This window comes from Leptonotus elevatus, chromosome 17 (genome assembly GCF_054856555.1).
Source record: "Leptonotus elevatus isolate MCC_2025b chromosome 17, RoL_Lele_1.0, whole genome shotgun sequence".
In the NCBI taxonomy this organism is placed as follows: domain Eukaryota; kingdom Metazoa; phylum Chordata; class Actinopteri; order Syngnathiformes; family Syngnathidae; genus Leptonotus; species Leptonotus elevatus.
In genome coordinates this window covers 1,092,471-1,115,574 of record NC_141255.1, presented here as the reverse complement: position 1 = coordinate 1,115,574, position 23,104 = coordinate 1,092,471, and the positions used below count along the sequence as shown (strand labels likewise).

The following is a 23,104-nucleotide window of genomic DNA, read 5'->3' as shown; positions in this document are numbered from 1 at the left end:
AATGAGCGCCGCAGCACAGATGCATGATGGGACACTTGACAGTGCGGTCAGCGAGGTTGACCGAAGAATCCGCGGGGCCCGCACCCGGGGCCAAGCGTGTCATCTGTCTTCATTTAGACGCTCTCGTCGCCGCATTCCGTCGCTGCCGCAGCGACGCTGCGCGCGGGCGTCGCGTTCCAAATTGAACAAATGTTTTATTTTTCATTTTTGGAATAAATACTGTAGACGCATGACTTTGCAGCAAAGGGCGGAGTTGAGGGCGGGTTCGTATAATTGCACGTCTGCGCTTTTCGGCTTTTTGTCTTCATACATGCAAGTCGGTATGATTTATTATATGTTGCGGGGACACGAAGAAAAAGGAAACGGTTCAAACGAAGCCTGTAATCAGCAAAGCCGAGCTTTTGTTTGCTTCACTTGTTGACGGCGCACGTTTTGCATGTTTTGAGCCAATTAACAGTTGCCGGCGCTACCAAACATTTTTTCCCATTCACGTCGTCTTACGTCTCACTTTTTTTTTTTTTTTTTGTGGTGCATTAAAAAAAATAGATAGGGCGGGGGGGGGGGGGGGGGGGGGCGACACGGACAGGGGACCGCAGCACTGCTCTATACTGCGGCCCCCAACCGATGGCACCCCCACAAGCCCCCCCCCCCCCCCCCACCCACAAGTTGTGTGGTGTATTAAAATTGGAGGGGAGTTGTAGGGTGAAGACGGTTTTTCCACCATTACCCCCCCCCCCCAAAGTGTGTTATGTGCCCTATATGTCTATAAAAGTGTATTGTGCAAACCTAGTGTAGTGAGTTAAGAGGAGCGACCAGCGGGGCCCTCCCCAACCGGGCGGGGGCAGGAGGCGCACCGGCCCACCAAGCCCCCCCCCACCCCACCAGGACCCCGGCGGGCATATGGGACCCGTCCGGCGGGGCGATAGGGCTCGCCCCCCGGATACTGGGTCCCGCCCGAGGTGTCAGGACGCCCACCGGAGCGGGGCGGGCACGACACCAAACCCCAGCCACCCCCGCCGGCCCCCATAGCACCGAGACCCGGGCCATGGATGGAGCCCCCGGCCCAGGGGAGGGGAAGGAAGGCGTACCGGGGAGGGGGAAGGGAGGAGGGAAGGGGACGACAAGAAGGGCAGGGGGCAGCGGCAGGGACGCAAGGTCTCACTTTAACGAACGTTTATGCTTTGAACGCCTCCGTTTTGGAAAACATCTCTGACTTTGCCCATTTGAACGTTAGGATTAATCATCGGTCAAGTCCAGTTCGTCAACGTCCCTCCTTACGTCGGTCTCCGCTGCAGGTGTCCTTAACCGTAATGTTTGTGTTGGCAGACAGGAGGCGCTGCTGGCGGCCATCAGCGAGAAGGACGCCAACATCGCCCTGCTGGAGCTCTCCTCGTCCAAGAAGAAGAAAACCCAGGAAGAGGTCGCCGCCCTGAAGCGGGAGAAGGACGGCCTGGTTCATGAGCTCAAACAGCAGGTGGGATTCCCTTCGCGGTCTTCCGGCGCCGTCGGCTAAACGATCACGAATGGAAAGATGGAGGACTTGATGGGGGGGGAAAAAGCGTCCCGGGGCGAGGCGTGTCGGCGAGCGGGAAAGCCAGCAGCACCGCATGTGTTTGCTAACTTGCGACCACCGAGGCTAAATTTAGGAGCGGGCCGCCCCCCCAGTCCCCCCCCCCCCCCCCCCCCCCGCCTGCGCCGCGCTAACAAATCTCACAACGCTTTCATACCAGTCGCTGTTGATTTATCGTCGCGGCTGCCCGAGAATACGCACGCCGCTCGCTCGTCACTCGGCTTGCAGGATGTTTACAAAGTTAAACACACATTGGCAATAAAAGCAGGAAATAAACATGACAAACGCGCGCAGGGTTCGGCTCCTCGGGGGTCCAGTGGATGAAGCGGCCACTCCAGGACGATTCTAATAAACGTCTCACCGTCAATCAATATATGATGGACAAAAAAGTATTGGCATGTATTCAAACGACAGGAATTTGGAAAATGTCGCGGGTTTGCAGTACTCGAGATCAGGGTTGGGCAACTTAAATGCTGGAGAGGACAGCAAATCGGCGCTACTTTTCACGTGCACCCGAACCAGATGTGTGACAAAAATGTCAAATATGGACAAAATGCATGCGTGACAACATTTCTGAACAAAAAAACAACATTAACTCATTTGCTCCCAAAAACGTATAAATATGTTCTATTTTAAATTATTTAGATCTCCCAAAGACGTATTTATGTGTTTTTTTTTTTTTAATGCTAGCGTATACAGAAGGCTTTGATGCAGCCTCTCAGCTGCAAAGAAGGGTTGAAAAAAATGGTAGTTGTTACACAAACGGCCAGTAGGTGGCAGCAGAGCAAAAGAGATCAACCAGGGCCATGTTGGAGAGAAAAAAAAGCTCATTTACACACAATTCTAAATAGATTTGTGAATGATGATGAAACTTAGCTATAGTCTAATGCTAATTCCTGTAAAATGAAAAAGAGATAGAAATATGCTTTTTTTAATCTTTCTTTTGGTAGCTTCCATGTTTTTGTAGCAATAGAACAAAATATTCTGCGGGCCTTGCAAAATCCAGTCAAACTGCTGGAGCGAAGGGGGTTGCTTTAAAATGGCTTTTTTTTTGTTTCTTTTTGTTTTTTTTTTACAAAAATCAACTCATACAAAATTTTTATATTATTATTATTTGTGTCCTGCATGTCATTCCAACTTATATATAAGTATAAGACCCTTTGTAAGTACAACTAAGCCATGTCTGCCATCTAGTGGTGAATGCTGATATTACAACTTATTAATAAACAGTGGAACGTTGGATAACGGCCGAGCCAGCCCGTGAAAAAACGAAAATCCACGTATAATTAGCAGCCATTAAAGTACATTGGGAAGAAACGAAACATTTTTGTGCACCCAAAATATTCTACCAAAAACAAACTAAACCTCCAATATTCATTTTACAGTTTAATCCCTCCCCCAAGACACCTCAAACAAAGAAAAATATTTTTTTTTTTAAAGATTACCGAGTGACCACTCAATTTGTGGTCAGGCCTCGAGATTGCTGTAAATTTTGGGGAAAAGGCCTTACCCTCTATTTATTATTTTGCACTTCACACAGCGTGTCCCAAAAGTCACTGAGGGCCATCAGTGAGTAAAAAAGATTTGGTAAGCATTTCATTTTCTTGCTGGTGCCTCAAAATAGCCTCTCGGTAAGCATTTTTGCTCGTATATGTAAGTTTTGCTTTGGAGCAGAAAAAGTTGCCAGGCGGCAATTTTGCAAACGTCGGAAACAACAAAGCGTGAGCTGTCAAACGCTGACGTCCTCACGTCCGTCTGAAGGGGACACCAGGGACGAAAAAATATTGGGACTTTTGGGACACCCTGTCAGTAAAACTCCGTTTTATTTACGGACGACTTTGAAAAGCAACCACATCTGAAACAAATGACTGCGCATGAATCAAAATTGACCATAACCCGACCTGCGCCGCCTGGCACAAAATGTCGGGCTGGAGCGGATCGAGGACGTGTAAGGCAGGCACGGCGAGACTATTTCGAGATCTCAAAAAGGAAGAAGAAAAAAAAGTCCAAATCTTCAAATGAACTCAGGCAACCTGTGGAGGAAATCCACGATGGAGCGTTTTGGACCAACTGAAGGCGTTTGAAGGGCGGGGCTGGGCTGGCTGACTCCAAACTGAATTGCATGACAGGAAGAGATGTGATGACAGCCTAGAGGACCGTTTTACATGCTTTAACTTTTTAGTGACGACACCGTCTATCGACAGCATAATCGTTTTTCTGACTGCATTTCGATCACTTCAAGAGAAAGTTTAGCAAGATATAATAATATATTTTACGCAGCCCCAACATAACCATATATTATATTTATATATATATATATATATTTATATTATATTTATATATATATATATATATTTATATTATATTTATATATATATATATATATATTTATATTATATTTATATATATATATATATTTATATTATATTTATATATATATATATATTTATATTATATTTATATATATATATATATTTATATTATATTTATATATATATTTATATTATATTTATATTTATATATTATTATTATTATTATATTATATTATATTATTATATATTTATATATTATTATATATTTATATATAATTATATATATATATATATATATATATATATTATATTTATATTTATATATTATTATTATTATTATATTATATTATTATATATTTTTATATATATTATTTATATATAAATATATATATAAATATAATATAAATATATATATATATATAAATATAATATAAATATATATATATATATATTTTTTTTTTTTACAACTCTTCCCTGCGGTGTGTCAAAATGCAGCCATTTTTAATCAATCTTAGAAGGCGGCCATTTTGCCACTTGCTGTCGAGTGAAAATGACATCACAGCGGCTCAGGCGACAGCCAATAACAGCTCAGCTTAGAAAACAGATGAGCTGTGATGTCATCGTCGGCCGACAGCAAGTGGCAAAATGGCCGCCTTGTAAGATTGATAAAAAAACGGCTGCATTTTGCTCCTATTCCCAAAATGTTAATCAGAACGTCACGTTTCGACAAATGAGGTCACATACGTATAACATATTATTGTCAAGGAACGATTTCCCCCCTCATCCCCCCCCCCCCCCCCCTCCTGTCCTCCCCCTTCTGGTCCGTCTCGCTGCCTGTCTTTCCCTCTGCGGTTTCATCATTTTCAGTCCCTCCGTGATGGATCACAGCTGAGACTTCCTCAGTATTCCCGCCCGCGTATGTTTGTGTGAGCGCCGGTCGGCGTAGCGCGGGCGGGCGGGGCCGGCGGCGTATTTTTAGCTCCCGCCGATTCCCGCCGCACGCCCTTGTCGCCCGCGGAGAGAAAGCGCCTGGGCGGTAAAACAGGACAAGCGCGGAAAAGGAAGTCGTGAAAAGAGAGTTTGCAGAGTGGACCGAATAATGGAAACGATGGGAAGATATTCAAATTGACGACATCGTTTTTCAAAGCGTCGCGTGTGATGCGCCGATGCGGCTTTCTGATGTCGTTGAGGGAGAAAGAAGTGAAGTCGTGCAGAGGAAGACGTTGTGGTCGTCGTAACAAAAGTCGGGCCACATTTTGCGGCGCGAGAAGCACGCGGGGGTCGAGATTTGCCGATTTGTGCGTGGCCTTCGTCATTCATTGTTCTGCGCCTTTTGCGGTCACGGCCGACCTGCGATCGTGTTTACATCATCCGCGTGATTTGCATGGGAAGGTCAAGGTCACAGAAAAAGTCGTGTATTTATTGATATGTCTTCAATGGACTCTTTGTGTCCTTTTGTGTCCTCTTCGTCTCGCGGAACCAACGCGGAAGAATACGGCTTGTAATCAAACGTATTATCGTACGCAGACTGCCAATCACAATGGCGCGTTTTTCTCACCGTGCCGAGGCGGAAATGGAGCTTCGTCTCTTTTTTTTCCTTTCATTCGCCTCCGCCAAGCATGACTCAGCATTTTCGCCAGCGATAATTGCGGCGATTATCAAGACGGCGACGATACAATAATCTCATCTATAATAATTCCCGGAGCGTTATCATAGTGGGAAGCCCCCCCAACGCACCCCCCCCCCCCCGCCATAATCATGACTCTGCATTTTTCCTCACCTCGCTTCATTTGTTTCCCTCCGCTGTCAAGGATGGCGGCGGGCGGCAGGAGGGGGAGGTTGTAGGAATGAAATAACGGCGCGACGATTCCATTTGGTTTAAATGAGCGGGAGCGCTGAGGTCAGCATCGCGGCTAATTAAAAAGAAGTCCGAGATAGACGGAAAAGCCAGAGGGCGGGGGGGGGGGGGGGGTGCAAGAGACTTGTGGGCGGGGGGGGAGGGGCGGTCATTTCGCCGCTTCTTATCTTGTATTGTTTGGCGTCGCGTGTATATCAGGTACTTTTTTTCTTTTCTGGGATTGTGAAGTCTGCATCGCTGACAATTAAGTGAAGAAGAGAATATGTGAAAATGAGGGAGGGGGGCGTGGGGGGGGCGGGATAAGTGACTGCCAGTAAATTAGTCACAGATACAAAAAAGAAAAAAGAAAAACAGAGTGAGAAGCCCAAAATGAGGTGAAATCCGATATCATGTGTTTTCGATGAGAATATAAAAACACTTGCCGTTGTAAAGTCCCGTCTTATTTAAAAACCGAGTTGGTTGCCAGCAGCGACTGGGAAGCGCTGTGACCTCAGTCGCTGCAGCAGGAAGACTTCATTTGAACCCGGGGTCGTGGGGGGGTCAAGGTGTTTTATAGTTTCAGGTGGCACAAAAACACAAATATTATTTTTTTGTTTACAAAAAAGCTTCTGAGAAAATCTGCATTTTTAGTGTAAGCAAGTCCAAAAAGATACAAATTAGATGCAAACTTTTTTTTTTTGGGGGGGGGGGGGGTGAAATAAGAACGTCAACTCTTGAACGAGTTCATGCATTCGCCGATGTTGTCACGGCGCCGATTTCCATGTCGTCCGCGTCGCCTCCCCTTTTCCTCCGCGGCGGCTCCAAGGTCGCGCCGCAAAGCCGGATTTACAACTTTTAAGTTGGGAAACAGAGGCCAGGGGCTGAAAAAGGATACGGGGGGGGGGGGGGGGGGCAGGGGGGGCCGCTCGGGGGAGGTGGATGTGATGAGAGGAACTCAGGAAGGACGAGAAGGAAGTGGAAAAAGACAATGTGTGCGCATATCGTTGACATCATATGGCGCTTATAGCTTTCCGAGCTGCAGTATCACTTTGGAAGGTCACGTTTAAAAAAAAATAATAATATTTTTTTTTTTTTTTTTTTTTTTTTTTTCTCGCAGACTCAAACAGGATGAAGCTGATGGCGGACAACTACGAAGACGAGCGCCCGAAGGTGTTGTCTCCCGGCTCGGAGCTGCCCAACAACCACAAGCCGTCCCCAGATCAGGCGAGTCCTTTTTTTTTTTGAACAAGCTCATTTCGAAAGTTACTTCCTGTTTCGACTAACCCCGCCCACTGCTGCTCTCTCTGGACTCGCGCTGCTTCAGGACGACGAGGAGGGCATTTGGGCCTAGCGCGTCCCACGCGTCCTCTTCTTTCTCTTTCTCTCGCCGTTTTGTACACAAAAAAGGGTGAGCATCGTCTCGGACGTCCGGTGGCGTTTTTTTTTTTGTGGCGTTCCTCATCTGTCCGTTGCTCAATCACGTTTTGGCTCCCACGCATGCCACCGAATCACGTTTTGTGTTGAGTCGTGCTCCGTTTCTTTGCGGTTTCAATTTTGTCGTCATCCTGCGTTTTTTTTTTTTATGTCTGCGTGTCATCAATTCACTTCATTTGTTTGTTATTTCCCTACTTTATGACCATATTTCAATTTCTGGCTGCCTCTCGTGTGTTTGTGGCAATAAGATGGAGGAACGTATGGGAAAAGGATTATCGGCCTTCTCGACGGCAGATGCGCGGCGCCGCTGCTTTCGGGCCGAATACGTCGATTTGAGGGCTGCTCGATGCAGATCGTGCTTGGGAGCTCCCTGAACATTTTGGTCGAAATTTACAAGGATGCGTAACATAAGAAAGAAAAAGAAAAAACACTTCTGCATTTTGTTTGAAAAGTCTGAAGAATTGTTCAATAAACGTGATTTAAGACATTACAACTAAATCAAGATTGGCATTTGTATTTTAAAAAATGTTGACAGCGATATGCCCCCCCCCCTTTTTTACTGGAAAATTAATATTGGCTCCAAATATCGGTTATTGGCCTCCTTGACTACTAATAATCGGTATCGGCCCTGCAAAACCATATGGTCTATCTCTAACCGATACTTTGAAATAAGTTTCCCTAATTTTGAGAGTAACATTCTGAATAAATCCCATATTGCAAACTGAATAATAAACATGAAATAATAAAAACAAAATTAATCCAAATGTCAATGCCCATTCGTAATACATTTTATAATCTTGTACAGAAAGAAAAGAAAAAAAAAACTAAATCACTTTCATTTTCAAAGTGTGTCTTAAAAAAATATATACGTAAAAACAATGAAACGAAAAGTGACATTTCTGGTTTTTGCTTGTTTAGCATCGGTTAAAGTAAAATACAGAATCAGAGAAAAAAAAGTACCGTATTTTTGCTACTTTCTCCCAATTTGGCGAGATCCTCTTGATTAGCACGTCAACGTTGATTGAAGGCTGCAACAGCGATTGCCTTCTTTCGGCCTGCGTCGACTGCACATCGGTTGCGCGCGCATTCTCCTCTCGCGGTTTGGAGGCAGCAAATTCGCCGTAGCACATTACAACTGAACACTGAGCGCCTGCGTTCGCGCCTGCGTTCGTACCTGCGTTCCCGCCCGCGTTCCCGCCCGCGTTCCCGCCCGCGTTCCCGCCCGCGTTCCCGCCCGCGTTCGCGCCCGCGTTCCCGCCCGCGTTCGCGCCCGCGTTCCCGCCCGCGTTCCCGCCCGCGTTCGCGCCCGCGTTCCCGCCCGCGTTCCCGCCCGCGTTCTGCACCCGCGTTCCCGCCCGCGTTCGCGCCCGCGTTCGCGCCCGCGTTCCCACCCGCGTTCCCGCCCGCGTTCTGCGCCTGCGTTCGCGCCTGCGTTCGTACCTGCGTTCCCGCCCGCGTTCCCGCCCGCGTTCCCGCCCGCGTTCCCGCCCGCGTTCCCGCCCGCGTTCGCGCCCGCGTTCCCGCCCGCGTTCCCGCCCGCGTTCGCGCCCGCGTTCGCGCCCGCGTTCCCGCCCGCGTTCCCGCCCGCGTTCTGCACCCGCGTTCCCGCCCGCGTTCGCGCCCGCGTTCGCGCCCGCGTTCCCACCCGCGTTCCCGCCCGCGTTCTGCGCCTGCGTTCGTGCCTGCGTTCGCGCCCGCGTTCCCGCCCGCGTTCTGCGCCCGCGTTCGCGCCTGCGTTCTGTGCCCGCGTTCTGCGCCTGCGTTCGCGCCCGCGTTCGCGCCTGCATGCTGCTAGCATATTTGTCCGGGACGTTTTTATGGCTTTTTGCATTTTTAACGGTCGTTGCGACGACTTGATGCGTTGCTGAAGAAAGACAAGCGTGGAAATGTTCTCACCCCCAATAATAGTCCCGCGTAAGACCTCGTGTGCTGGTTTTTAATCAAATGACTCAACAGTTTTAGTATCTTAGTGACATCTGGTCACACACGGGTTCAAACAACAACAACAACAACAACAAATTCAATTGCACCATAAATCATGAAAAGTAAATAAATAATGTGGCCTTCGTTGCTGTTCTCCGGGCAACAAATGTTTGTCTTTGGAGTCGTTTCACGACGCGGTCCGAGTGCGGTGGGCCTGCATGGGAGGCCAATAAAAAAGCAACACGCACACACGCGCTTCCGACACTCGCACGCGGCGGCGCGGAATTATTTCTCCTCCGAGATGCTTTCATAGCCGGCAACGCGCTCGCTTGATAGCGCGGCGTGCTCGTTAAACGGCCGCCGTTTGTAATAGCAGGCGGACGCGACCGTATAGAATTTATTGGATGGCCTCGAATAAAAGCAAACATTTCAAGTCCAGCGACGCAAAACGAGCACCTGCGTTCAAACGTCGCGCCGATGATGCCCAATTTGCTCCTCCTGCTCTTCTTTTCTGTCTGTTTCTCATTTCGTGTGAATTATTTGATCCGCTGCAGACCTGGAAAACGTCAACAGTCATTTTAAAAGCTTTTTTTTTTTTTTTTGTCCTGAACAAAGCACAAAGCGTGAGAACAGCTGTCGCGCATAAGCGGAGCGATTCGGTTGTACGGCAAACTCGGAGCGACGGTCACGCTCGGGTTCCTCCTTCACGCTCGGGTTCCTCCTCCTCGCTCGGGTTCCTCCTTCTCGCGCCCTTTGAGGGAAACGCGCAGCCTTGATTTCCTAATGGACTTTAATTGGCTGCCGGCTTTTCACAGGCCTTGTAATGACGCTGACAATCGTATTTTCTGTCTCCGCACGCTTCATTATGCAGCCCTGCTAAATCGTAACGCGCTCTTGAACGGGCGACGGCGGCAAAGATCCCGCCGCGCGCGCCCGATTCGGTGTCAGTCGCTAAACAAGATGCCGACTCGGAAATGGGAAGTGACGGCGACTTTGATTTCCCGTCAGCTTCCATTTGGAGATACGGAAATACTTTTTCCTTTTTTTTTTCTTGACAGAAAGCAAGCACACGTTAGACGAGGAATTACATTTGTTCGCTATTACATTTCGTTGTGAATCGTTTTTAAAGGGCTTGGAGAGAGCAAATGTTTTTTCAATCAGTTATACGATCGATTAAGTCATTAAATGAAAAATTTATTTTTGCCCTAATTCACGTTCAGCATTAATGTGATTTTAAGTGGATGTGGCTTGAAAATGTGGACTGGGGAGTGCCGTGGGTGTCAGCGAATACGTACGTAGATTTGTCCGTTGTGAAGCTCAGGTTAGCGGCTTTGTTCGGAATGTGTTCGTTATTTCTATTCTATTAAGTACGACGGCATATTAGGGCCGTGTATAAATATATATTTTTTAGAGGGTGGAGGCAACATTTAGAGAAAAATCGTGCAAATTTGCAAGTTTATAAAGTGACAAATTGGCGAGAAAACAACTCGGGACTTTGGAGAAATACACGTAGCGTAGCTAATGTGCGTCTTGGTTGGTTCTTAATTGAAACTTTGCTCGCGCCAACACTTCCTGATCCCCGATCAGCTGACTAACACGAACCAATCAGAAGCGAGCATACTTTAGGTGAATGCAAGTGAAGCAGATTCCACACTTCAACTTATAGAAAAAACATACCAAAATGTATGAATGTGTAAATAATCATTGTGGAAGTCAATATTTATTTTAACAAATGAACTTTAAATGCTCGATCCTCAGCGCAGTAATGCTTAATGGCGAACCTGTGCTGAAGCAATTATTATCTGCTTATTTGAAAACTCCATCGAAAAGTATTGGCACAAACATTCGAGTGGTACACTTACGTGGATTTCTTGTAAGTTTCTGGGGGGGGGGGGGGGGGGGTTCTCTTTATAAACTCCCTATGACTTTTTTTTTCTTCTGAATATTGTCTCCACCCTCTAAAAAAAAAAACATGTATACGTGGCCCTGATACACGTCGTAATTATGCGATTGAAATTGCACCGACGTGTGTGACCTTCCATTTCGGCCATTTTGTCTTGTCATTTTGTACATTTCCTTCCTGGCTCATCACTGCATCGTCCATATATTTTTGTTTTGACTGAAATGTTCCCGTTATTCATATTATGCCGTCCCAGTCGCGACCGCAACCGTTAAACCTTTTTATGGGACACAATAACGCAAGCAAAAAAGGGATGGCAGTTGCACTCGTGCTTTCACTGACTTCTCTTAACTGTAAAACTGTCGCGTAAACGTTTTACGCTAAATACGACACCGAGCAACAAAGAGGAGCTACGAGAAGTGTTTTGCTAGCTTAGCGCTTCCATGCTTAATGGTCGAAGTAAGAGCTTGAACCATTTTGAAAAACGATCTCATTGTGACCCCCCCCCCCCACCCACCCATCCCAATTGCAAAGCCCCCCCCCCCCCCAAAAAAATTTTTTTTTCCTAAAATGGCCCCTTCTTTCCTCAGATTCTCTCTCCTCTCCTGGATCTGGACCAGAACCGCAGCAAGCTGAAGCTGTACATCAGTCACCTGACCTCGCTGTGTCAGGAGCGAGACCCCGTCATACTGCGAGACTTCGCCCCGCCGCCCGCCTATCAGCGCGCCGACTCCGCCGCTTCCTGGCGCGCGCAACTCCGCGGCATGACGCAGGAACAGGTGGGACGTCGCGCGCGCGCGGGGAAAGTACCCGCGCGATGCGTTCCGCGTCCGTTTCCATTCCGCGTGACACTTCTTGAAATGTTCCCGCAAATGTTGTGCAAGTGCTCGTTTTTTTTTTTTTTTTTTTTTAAGAGCTCAGTATTGTTCATTCGGAAATGTCATCATCATTGCTCTTTTATTTTATTTTTATTTTATTTTTATTTTTATTTTTATTTTTATTTTTATTTTTATTTTTATTTTTATTTTTATTTTATTTTTATTTTATTTTATTTTATTTTATTTTATTTTTATTTTATTTTATTTTATTTTATTTTATTTTATTTTATTTTATTTTATTTTTATTTTATTTTATTTTATTTTATTTTATTTTATTTTATTTTATTTTATTTTATTTTATTTTATTTTATTTTATTTTATTTTTTATTTTTATTTTTATTTTTATTTTTATTTTATTTTATTTTATTTTATTTTATTTTATTTTATTTTATTTTATTTTATTTTTATTTTTATTTTTATTTTTATTTTTATTTTTATTTTTATTTTTATTTTTATTTTTATTTTTATTTTTATTTTTATTTTTATTTTTATTTTTATTTTTATTTTTATTTTTATTTTTATTTTATTTTTATTTTATTTTTATTTTATTTTATTTTTATTTTATTTTTATTTATTTTTTTATTAATTTTTTTATTTTTTTGTGTGTGTGTGTGTGTGGGTGAGTATGTGTATGTGCGTGCGTGCGTACAAAGTGCTCGTTTGTACGTTCGTTAGCGACTCGGCGCAAGACAGATTTATATTGGGGAGTCCATTTTAGCCAATGATTTCATTCCGGGAGTGCAGAAATGCGCTTCGTGGAACGCCGGTAAAATTCACAACTCACATTCACGAGCTCATTTGAGGAGTTTTGAACTCAGAAACCGCACGCTGCTCCAAAAAATGCTACATTACTGCGCTATAAAATCCCGCTGCAAATACCATCTGTGTGTGCGTGTGCGTGTGTGGGCGGGTTGAAGGGCGCACCCTCGCATGCTCCTGGCGCCTCCTTTGACTTTATTGAAGAGATTTACTCCGGCGGGTCACCTGGCGACAAGCGGCTGGCTGCGGAACAATCCCACGTTCACATCGTTTCATTTAGCGCGGGCTGAACTCTCTCTCTTTTTTTTTTTTGGCAGCAGGATGACGGCGAGCTGGCATGCGCGGCGAGGGAGGGGCCGAGCGTTTATTTGACTGCCGAAAAGTTGTCATCGGGGGAGAGGCGCGGGGTTACATAAAAATGAGGCGAGGGAAAGAAACGGTGATCAGAGCGTCACGGTAACTGCTCGCCTTTTTGCGGCCTCTCCTGTCGCTGGCCTGCGAACACGTGACGACGATGCACGATCGCTGAACGTTGAAACGCAGCGAACGCGCACCGCTCGCGTTCCTCGCCGTCCTCGCGAACGCACGCTTGTGTCCTCGCGAGCGGCGAGACAATTCCTGACGGTGTTTTTCATCTGCTCCCAAAAGTACAAGGCGTCCCTCTGCGGTCCGCTGGCTGAAGGTGCAAAAAGGAAAAAACACCCTTTCAATTAAAATTGATTTGTGGGCTTGTGAGAAAAAAAAGGGTGTTGCGCTCTTATTATAGTCGGCTTTCCACTGCTTGGATGCATTTGTATGTTCAGCTGTACATTTCTTTAGGCAGCATGGAGTAAATGGAAGAAAGGAAAGAATAACCAAATATAGATTGCTACGCGAACCCGATCACAGGATGAATGACAAACAGTTGGCTGCCCTGTCGCTTTCTTTTTCCAGCCTGGTGACATTAAAAATGTGTCGTCTGCAGAGTTATGGCAATTCTCAGATTTAAAGTTAATTACCATTGTTCATTAAGTAAGATGAAAAATAATCAGTAACTCATTTGCTCCCAAAAACGTATAAATACGTTCTATTTTAAACGTTGTAAGTGTCCCAAAGACGTATTTATACGTTTGTCTGTTTTTATGCTAGCGCATACAGAAGGCTTTGATGCAGCCTCTCGACTGCACAGAACAGTTAAAGCAATGGTAGTAATTACAAAAACGGCCAGCAGGTGACAGTGGAATATAAGAGATCAACCAGGGCCGTGTTGAAAACAAGCTCATTTACCCACAATTTAAAGCAGTTTTGTGACTAATGATGAAACTTAGCTATAGTCTAATGCTAATTGCTGCAAAACTGAAACGGGTAGCAATATCATTTTTTTCTGATGAAAGACGAGACTCTAATCTTTCTTTTGGTAGCTTCCATGTTTTGACAGCAATAGAACACAATATTCTGTGGGCTTTGCAAAATCAGTCCACATCCAGTAAAACAGACGGGAGCGAAGGGGGTTGCTTCAGTCAAAATGGCTGCCAGTCAATGAGTTAAGACAAACCACTCATGAGCAACTGTATAAAAAAAAATAATAATAATTGACAATAATATGTTATATGCGTTAGTAAAATCTGAGTTAAGCGGTAAAATAAGGCAGCCATTTTGCCGCTTACTGCCGAGTGCAAATGACATCACAGTTGCTCAAATCTCAGGTAACAACCAATCATAGCTTAACTTCAGAAAACAGGTGAGCTGTGATTGGTCGTTACCTGAGCCTTGAGCAACTGTGATGTCATCTTCAGTCGACAGCACGTAGCAAAATGGCCGCCCCTCTGAGATGGATAAAGCGGCTGGATGTCATGTTTGGACTCGTACGGTCACATATGACATATAATTGCCAAAAAATGTTTAGGGTGAAGTTAGGAAAGCGCAACGTTTAACCGACACACTTTTCAAAAGTCACCTTTCAGTCATTTTAAAGCCAATTTTGAATGACTCGCGTAAGCATCTTTTTCAGACTCAAGCATTTGTTTAGCATCGAGCAGGAAAGAAAACGAAATGTCCCGCTCGCGTCTGGACGATAACTCATTTCCACACAATAGCCGCAGCCATGCGTCAGTTGGTGGCTTTTTTTTTTCCCCCCCTTTTTTCCAAACGTGGCGCCTTTTGTAATCACAACAAGGCATCGCGTTGTCGAGGCCGCTTCCCGCTGGCGTTTTGCGGCGTTTACGTGCAATTATCGGCATCCATCCCAAAGAAAAGGCCTTCCAAAAAAGGAGAGCCGTTTCTCTGCCAATAATAATAATAATAATAAGCGTCATGGCTGAACGGCGTCTCTAATGAGTCTCGGACCTCCGCTCCTGGGCGAGGTGAAAGAACGCAGGTCGCTTGACTGAGCGTGTTTTCTTGTTGCTGGGAACAATTAATGAAGTGTTTTATTGGTCTTTTATGAGCCCCGAGTGTGTTGTCGTCTCATTTTGTCTGTCCCCGGAAAGAAAGAAAAAATAAACGCCAACGTGCGACTCCTCCTATTTTATTTATTTCGGACAAGTCGCGGTAATGAGGCAAAGAGTGTGCGCATGTCATTGTCAGGCCGCCGTCCAAAAAAGCTTCTTTTGCATGCATGCAACACAAAAAAAATGGGTGTTTTAAAGGATGGCAAATATAACAAACTAAAATAAAACACCGCAAGTGTGCCGTCGCTGCGCAAAAGCTGTTTCTGCCTTTTTTTTTTAATGATTAGAAGTCGCGGTACAGAGGTGGCAAGAAAGTAAAAACGCTGCCACAGTTTGGATTTAGCCCCAAGTGCTAGCTAGCTAACTAGCTCCTTAGCTAGCTCCAATCGTTCTTGTTTACCTGCTAGGGAACTGGCTAGCTAGCATCAGGGGCTAAAGCCAAACTGTGGCATGAGTTTTTATTTTCAGGTGCTAGCTAGCTAGCACCCTAGCTAGCTCCCATGGTGCTCGTTTACCTGCTAGGGAACTAGCTAGCTAGCATCAGGGGCTAAAGCCAAACTGTGGCAGGGTTTTTATTTTCAGGTGCTAGCTAGCTAGCTCCCCAGCTAGCTCCCATGGTGCTCGTTTACCTGCTAGGGAACTAGCTAGCTAGCATCAGGGGCTAAAGCCAAACTGTGGCATGAGTTTTTATTTTCAGGTGCTAGCTAGCTAGCTCCCTAGCTAGCTCCCATGGTGCTTGTTTACCTGCTAGGGATCTAGCTAGCTAGCTAGCATCAGGGGCTAAAGCCAAACTGTGGCAGGGTTTTTATTTTCAGGTGCTAGCTAGCTAGCTCCCCAGCTAGCTCCCATGGTGCTTGTTTACCTGCTAGGGATCTAGCTAGCTAGCTAGCATCAGGGGCTAAAGCCAAACTGTGGCAGGGTTTTTATTTTCAGGTGCTAGCTAGCTAGCTCCCTAGCTAACTCCCATGGTGCTTGTTTACCTGCTAGGGATCTAGCTAGCTAGCTAGCATCAGGGGCTAAAGCCAAACTGTGGCAGGGTTTTTATTTTCAGGTGCTAGCTAGCTAGCTTCCTAGCTAGCTCCCATGGTGCTCGTTTACCTGCTAGGGAACTAGCTAGCTAGCATCAGGGGCTAAAGCCAAACTGTGGCATGAGTTTTTATTTTCAGGTGCTAGCTAGCTAGCTCCCATGGTGCTTGTTTACCTGCTAGGGATCTAGCTAGCTAGCTAGCTAGCTAGCATCAGGGGCAAAAGCCCAACTTTTTATTTCTACTTTCTGGACCTGGATTTGCCACCTCTGTACAAGGTATTCATTTGCCAATATGTTTATTATCGCGGCGGGAGGAAAATCACACTTTTCACAATCTCGGAGCGGCGGCATGTTTGTTTTTTCAGCGCGGCGGCCCCCCCGAGTGCAGACTGGCAGACGTCGACGTGCGCGTTTGTGTCGCGCTCGCCGAACGATGAGCGATACAAAAACAGGACAGGGCGTCGGCGGAACTTTTTTCCAACATGGCTGCTGATAACGCCGGACGGAACATTTGGCCGTTTCCCTCCGATACGACGGAGGCTCAACGCCGAACGTGTTTGTTTACATCTGCCTTTAATTATTCATCGCGTTTGCCTGATCTCCTTTGCTGCTCTCTCGAGCCTCCTTCCACGGAGAGACGATATTAAAGCGCAATTATCACATTAAGTTGAATCACCCTCAACACACAAACAAACACTTTGTGTTTGTCTCCGGCTTTTTACGGCCGACGCTTTTTTGGCCTCCGCCAAGCACTTCTTCACCGCTTGTATTCCCTTTGTAGCTCCGTTCACTGGACTCGCGTACGCAGACGCAACGCGCGCCGTTAGCGACGTGCCTTGCGGGTTTTCCGAAGCGCCAGGATTGGAATTCAGGCGTCACTTGTTTTCAGGCAAAATTGGAAATCTTGCCAGCGCCGCGTGCTCGTACGTTGAATGCAAACAAAACAACTGACGATTGTCAAATATTGGCTATTAAAACATTTACGGAAAGAATTGTTCGCATTAAAATTGCTCAAAGGAAAAGGTAGTATTTTTTTTTTTTTTGTTTGAATCAATGTTGAGATCGAGAACAGGGATTAAATGCATTGTGGATTTAAAAAAAAATAGGTAATGATTCTAATCAAATATATTGCGCGTAGAAATGAAAATTTGTGCTTAAATAATTAAAAATAAACACAAATGTATTGATCTTAAAAGTTAAATACAACAGAAATGTACGTAACCAATGCCCTGTACTGGATGTACATCATTCACAATTCGAACATTTCATTCTTTCTTTCTTTACTGAATTAAATACAACACAAATGTGTGTATTTAATTGTCAAATATGTCAATGTAATGTTAAAAAAGGAAATAAAATCAGACCTAAGTTTGGAGCTACAGTGCTAGCACTTGTGGCTAAAGCCAAACTGTGGCAGGGTTTTTACTTTCTGGACCTGGATTTGCCACCTCTAGCGACAGCCTGCTTAAACTTGTTTTTTTTTTATTAATCCATTACAGTACAATTCCACTTTTGAAATGACATTTTAAAATACAGTTCAGTTGTATTTAACGTCAAAGCAAATTGTTGCTGTCCTGTGAAAAACACTTTTGTCCATTTTTATTTTTTTACCTTTTTGGGATGTCTGCATTCAGTTTTATCCCATAAATGTAAAAACATTTATTTCAGTTCAATTTTTATGTACAATGCATTTTAATTAATTTCCTTAACCCCCCCCCCCCCATCTTTTTTTTCAAGTGTTCAAAGTGCATCATGTCAGAGTCGCTTACAACAGTAAGGAATAAAACCTCTGCCCCGTTTTCCAACAACACTTATTACATTCGAACCCTGTGCAGAGACTCACAATGTCTTCTGCAACACAACATTTGTGTTCCACCATGTAAACATGCAAGGCCTGCGATTAGAGTCGAGGTACACACACGCAGACACACACATTACTCACGTCATTCCGACTCTGATAACCGGCATGTCGGAGCGCATATATATAAATATATAAATATATATAAATAAATATATAAATAAATATATATATCTCGTATACGCGCAGTTGATAATCCATCATGATAATGGAGCTTTAATGGCTGCAGTAAAAATCATCTTTTTTTTTTTTATCTGTGCTTTTCCACCACGCTTGCTTGCAATATTTGCCACTATCGAACCCGTACACCGTCACCTTCGCAATAAGAAAGTCGAGGGTTGCTTTTTGTTTCCCACTTTCTCACGGCACATTGCGGGACATTATCCATTGACAGACGTCCTTTTTTTCCCAGACGCGTCTGATTGCGTCCCCCGCAATTTCTAAATATCTTGTGCGGAGCGTCGGTCGGGTCAAGGGTGCGAGAGGCGGAAGAAGATAGGTGACGCCCTATCTTATCTTTACGGCCGTGTTTTTCTGGGGAATTGCAGCTGAAGCCGTTGAGAAGCGCTTTCAAAATTGGGAAATGTTTTGTTGCTTTGCTGATGCAATAACGCCAGAAGTGACTTGCGGAGGTTGGACATGACGTCTTGAGTTCTATTTGGGTCAAGTTCCATGCGGCGGTCCATTGTGGACTTTGTGAGATACCAGCTCTCATTCAGTCCATTCTTTTTATTTATTTTTTTTATTTTTTTTTTATTTTTTTTATTTTTTTTATTTTTTTTATTATTTTTTTATTTTTTTATTTTTTTTATTTATTTATTTTTTTATTATTTTTTTTTTTTAATTTGCATTGACTGATTTCTTTATTTTTTATTTTTTTTTCATTAACCACTAAGAGAACAACACGTATTTAAAACAACTATATCTGCTAGCTTAATGCTAACACGCAATACAAAAGACTTAAGGCAGGGATGGGCAAGTCCGCAGTCCTGCATGTTTTCGGTGTCTCCTGCCTCCATCCCAGGTGTTTCAAATCATCAGCTCATCATTACGTTCTGCAGGAGTCTCTCAGCTGTGTCGGAGGAGGGAGACATCAAAATCATGCAGGACTGCCTACCCCTGGGCTAAGGAATAGCATCGATAGCAAATGGTGTTAGAAGCCATTATGTAAGGAATGTTTGAAAACGACGAGTTGAACACAACACATTTAGACAATTAAAGAACATTCACGGGCATATATTCTTGATCCTCTGCATATATTAAATTGCCATCGCAATATTGAGCGGGGGAAATGAAATTTTATAATTTTTCAAAATAGTTCAGCCTTATTATAGAGTGTGATTTTTCTTATTAAAAGTTGTTTCTTTTTTTCTTTTTTGTCTTTCTGTTTTGGGGTAAGGCTGGAACGGATTAAGGGCATTTCCATTCATTTCAATGGGGAAGGATGATTTGAGCGTTCTGCGATCCAAGCCTGGCCGCTGAACAAATGAAAGTCACGTCACCGCTGCATTAAGAACAAACAAACAAACAAACGCTAATACAGTATTTGGACGGGGAATATTTTTCATGCGATTTTCACGACTCATTAACGCGGTCGTTACGACCAGATGTTCGACACTTGAGCTTTAATGCGCCGTTGAGATTGCTGGCGAACACGCGAGATCACTGAAATGAGTTTAGATTTAACCTTTGAAATGTTTCAACTCTGTTTGCGCGCGCGCACGCACGCACGCGCACGGCGGCCGTTTGGCTAATGCTAGCTTGTTTTACGCGGCTCCTCGAGCGGCACTCGTATCGATACAGATGTATCGGTCGTTAAGGCAGTCGGGTTCGACGCGACGGCTCCAGTTTGCGGCCAAAGCAAACGGCACCGACACGTTCTCACAGCAAATGTTGGAACCGCACGGTGGTTTTGTTTTGTTTTGTTTTGTTTTCGGGACGACATCGTGCGGGAGTTCAAAAATGCTTTTTCCTTCGCTTTGCAGTTGGAGGCGGAGTTGGCGCTGTGCGAGCGGGAGGGGGCGGAGCTGCAGGAGTATGCCAACCAGGTGCTTCAGCAGATCGCCGACCGCTGCCCCGACATTTTGGAGCAGGTGGTCAACGCCCTGGAGGACAGCAGCTGACACGTTGGGACGCCACTTCTTCATCATCATCATCATCGTCATCGTCATCTTCATCATCGTCGTCAAATGACTTGTATTCACGTGTTTTTTCATCCGTGTAAAAGTGAGTGACACAAAGCGCGTGCACACTGTTCTTTGTGTCGGCCATTTTGTCTCGACGCGACATGCTGCTATCTTTTTCATCGTCTTCTTCTTTTCTGCTTCCCGTTTGTGCCACTCGCAATAATCCCTTTACTGTCAACCGCGTGGACGAGAACACGAGGAGGAATCTGTTGACTTTTTCTTTCTGGGCGGGGGAGGGAGAGAATATACATATTTTGCTTTTGCTAATATATAAAAATCGATGTAAATGTCAAATGTTTGAATTCCAGTTGTATGACCGTGTGCTTTTGTCGTCACCAGCAGGAGGCGCTGCAGGTTTGAAATGTTGACTGTTTTAAGATGGAAAAAGAAGAATTGAAATGGAATAAAAAGCAGATCTATCTTTTGTTGACTGAAAGGGGCATTTTCTGACACGCCTAATGATGCCACTGGAAAGACAAACGGAGCTTCGAACGTTCCCACTGCTTTTTTGTTATCGGCTCGTTTGGCGCACGTCGCCTTATCTTGACCCGGCCGCCGCTTTATTTCCCTCGTCCCCGCCGCAACGACACCATTCCTGGGCCGGCTCTTCCCTATCTGCCCTTTGCGAGCGTCTCTTCCTCCTGCACTTAACATTCTTTCCGCCTTAGGATGTTTAAAAGCCACGTTTACCTGCCCTTCACGTATCGTTCTGCTTTCTCCATCTAGTGTCGTAAAAAAAAAAAAAAAACGCCATGTGCTCTAAAACTTATCATCCGACTGCATTCGAACCCCTCGCTTGGTATTTATTTAATGATTGGAGCTCTTTGACTCCCATGTTGGAGCGCAGGCTTGGGGTCGTGCGTATAGAGGCGCATTGAGGGGGGAAAACATCCAGCGCGGCCAACGAGGCGCTCCAAAGTCAACCGCTCGTGGATCTTGCACTAAATCACGCACATTAATGAGTCTTATCACAGTAAATAAATATGCCACGCAAATATTTAGCCTCGCGCGCATGCAAATGATGATAAATGCAGCCGTGTTTTATGATTGGGCGATTGGTTCGGCAGCAGGCGGGACAATTACGCCGCGTTTTTCCCTTCAATCCCAGATTGGTATCAAAAAACGCGTGCCTTAAATGCAACAAAACTGCGAGGGAACAGACACGCACGCACGCACGCGCGCGCCTGCTGTTGTGCGCACCCGATAACAATCGGCGGTATCGATGACCCGCTGCGCGAAAACACCGATGTCCTTGAGATAACGCGTTTGCGGGGAGCATTTAGAAGAAGCCTGTTTATAAGAGCGGGACCCGAACAAACGTGAGAAGGGCGTACAGGCGAGGGAGGAGCGGAGCTGCTAAAAATGAGCCGTCAGCCACCGACGCCCCAAACATCAAGAAAGACGAGGGTTCGAGCGACCTTGGTTGGAATTGCGCTCCTTTCGGTATGTCGGGACTGCTGCGGGTCCCGAACCCAAGGATTCCCCTCCCTTCCGCATACTCTTAAGAATTCTGCTCTCTGAATGAAGGTTTGTGTTCTGATGTGTTTCGAAAGCTTTCACCCTTTTAATAAAAAGATGTTCACGAATTGCCTGAGGATTTATTTTATTTTGACGCAATATTGATGGATCGTATTAATATATGTACATTAAATTAACTCAAACTTTTCTGCTCCAAACACAACCAATAAGATGATACGAAACAAAGTCAATGAATTTGGGATCATTTCGGATGCTTTTGACACAAAATGGCTGCTCTGCTAACGTTTTGGACACAAAATGGCTGCCTCGATGACTCATACATTTGTCTGGTACCGTAGCTCGAAAAAATGATTATTTTGATGTTGAATTTGTGACGTCAGCAATGCATGCTCGTCTCAGGGAGGCGGTCGAAGCGCCAGGCGCGAGTTGTGGGTTTAAATACCACCCCTGGCGTGATTTTATAACCTTGTGTGGCTCTTGCCAGGTTAATGATTTTAGGCTTTCGTTCTAAACCACGTATGTTTTTCCAGAATTGGAGGACATTTTACGTCCAACCCATCACATTTTAAACAATCCACATTAACAATTCCCTCATTCAAGTCTGTTGTGATCAGAATAAGACCCTTTAAAAAAAAAAAAAACGTAATTATGAGTTTGTTCTCTTAGCAGTAACAGCTAGCTGAATAGCATTAGCTTCTACTCCTGAAATAAAGCTAACATTCGTCCAGAGATGCAATCTTGTTACCCTGTGACGAGGTTGTGCTACTTTAACAAGGTTTGTGGATAAAATTGCTACTATTGATCATTATTAGTATTATTATTATTATTATTATTATTATTATTATTGGACACCAATTGGTCAGCACATTAACGTCTTTTTTGGTGTGTGTCAGGATGTGCATTCACGTTTGTTTACCATCTATGAACAATAAATGAAAAGCTCAATTTAAAAAAAAATACATATTTAAAAAAAAATTAAACTATTAAATGAGTTGAGGAGCGATATATTTGATTAGGATACTTGCTGTGTTATGCGTCAGGATGGCCGAGCGGTCTAAGGCGCCAGACTCAAGGTTCGATTCCTTCCACGCGGTGGGCTTTCTGGTCTCCGAATGGAGGCGTGGGTTCAAATCCCACTCCTGACACTTTTCGCCCCCCAAGCTGGTCCACTTTGACGGACACACCTTCCTCTTCCTCCCTTAGAAACACCCCCTCTCCCTCCTCTTCCTCCTCATTTTGACACACTGCACGGAGGAGCAAATTCGGCAGTCGGAACCACAACTTTTTGGGTCGCGACAGGAAAAAAAACGATCTGGCTTGGTGGATAAGCAACTTTCTACTTTTTTTTCTTATTCTAGTTTTTACTCGTGTTGGAGGACTTACTTTCTTTTTTCGTGGTTCTTATTAATTATTCCTGACACCTGTTGATCGCAGGGCGCCGGTTCGGGCTCGTCTTTCTCCTTACGTTGGACTTTGAAGGACTTTCCGAATCCTCCCCTCAAACGGACACTC

At 44.8% G+C, this 23,104-nt stretch overlaps 1 protein-coding gene and 1 non-coding gene across 2 annotated transcripts in view; both read left to right on the top strand.

Moving 5' to 3' along the window:
* The window catches only part of LOC147159139 (ELKS/Rab6-interacting/CAST family member 1-like), an 87,728-nt gene extending 67,191 nt beyond the window's left edge, over positions 1–20,537 (top strand). The window contains exons 21-24 of the mRNA XM_086059036.1: positions 1,327–1,474; positions 6,827–6,943; positions 11,567–11,755; positions 19,913–20,537. Of these exons, the coding sequence (XP_085915162.1) occupies positions 1,327–1,474; positions 6,827–6,943; positions 11,567–11,755; positions 19,913–20,050 (592 nt within the window). The 3' untranslated portion in view covers positions 20,051–20,537. The remainder of the gene's footprint in view (positions 1–1,326; positions 1,475–6,826; positions 6,944–11,566; positions 11,756–19,912) is intronic.
* A 2,090-nt stretch (positions 20,538–22,627) lies between these two features.
* Positions 22,628–22,737, top strand: trnal-caa (transfer RNA leucine (anticodon CAA)). Its single transcript has 2 exons — positions 22,628–22,665; positions 22,692–22,737. It is a non-coding gene; the product is annotated as a tRNA-Leu (tRNA).
* The last annotated feature ends 367 nt before the right edge of the window (positions 22,738–23,104 follow it).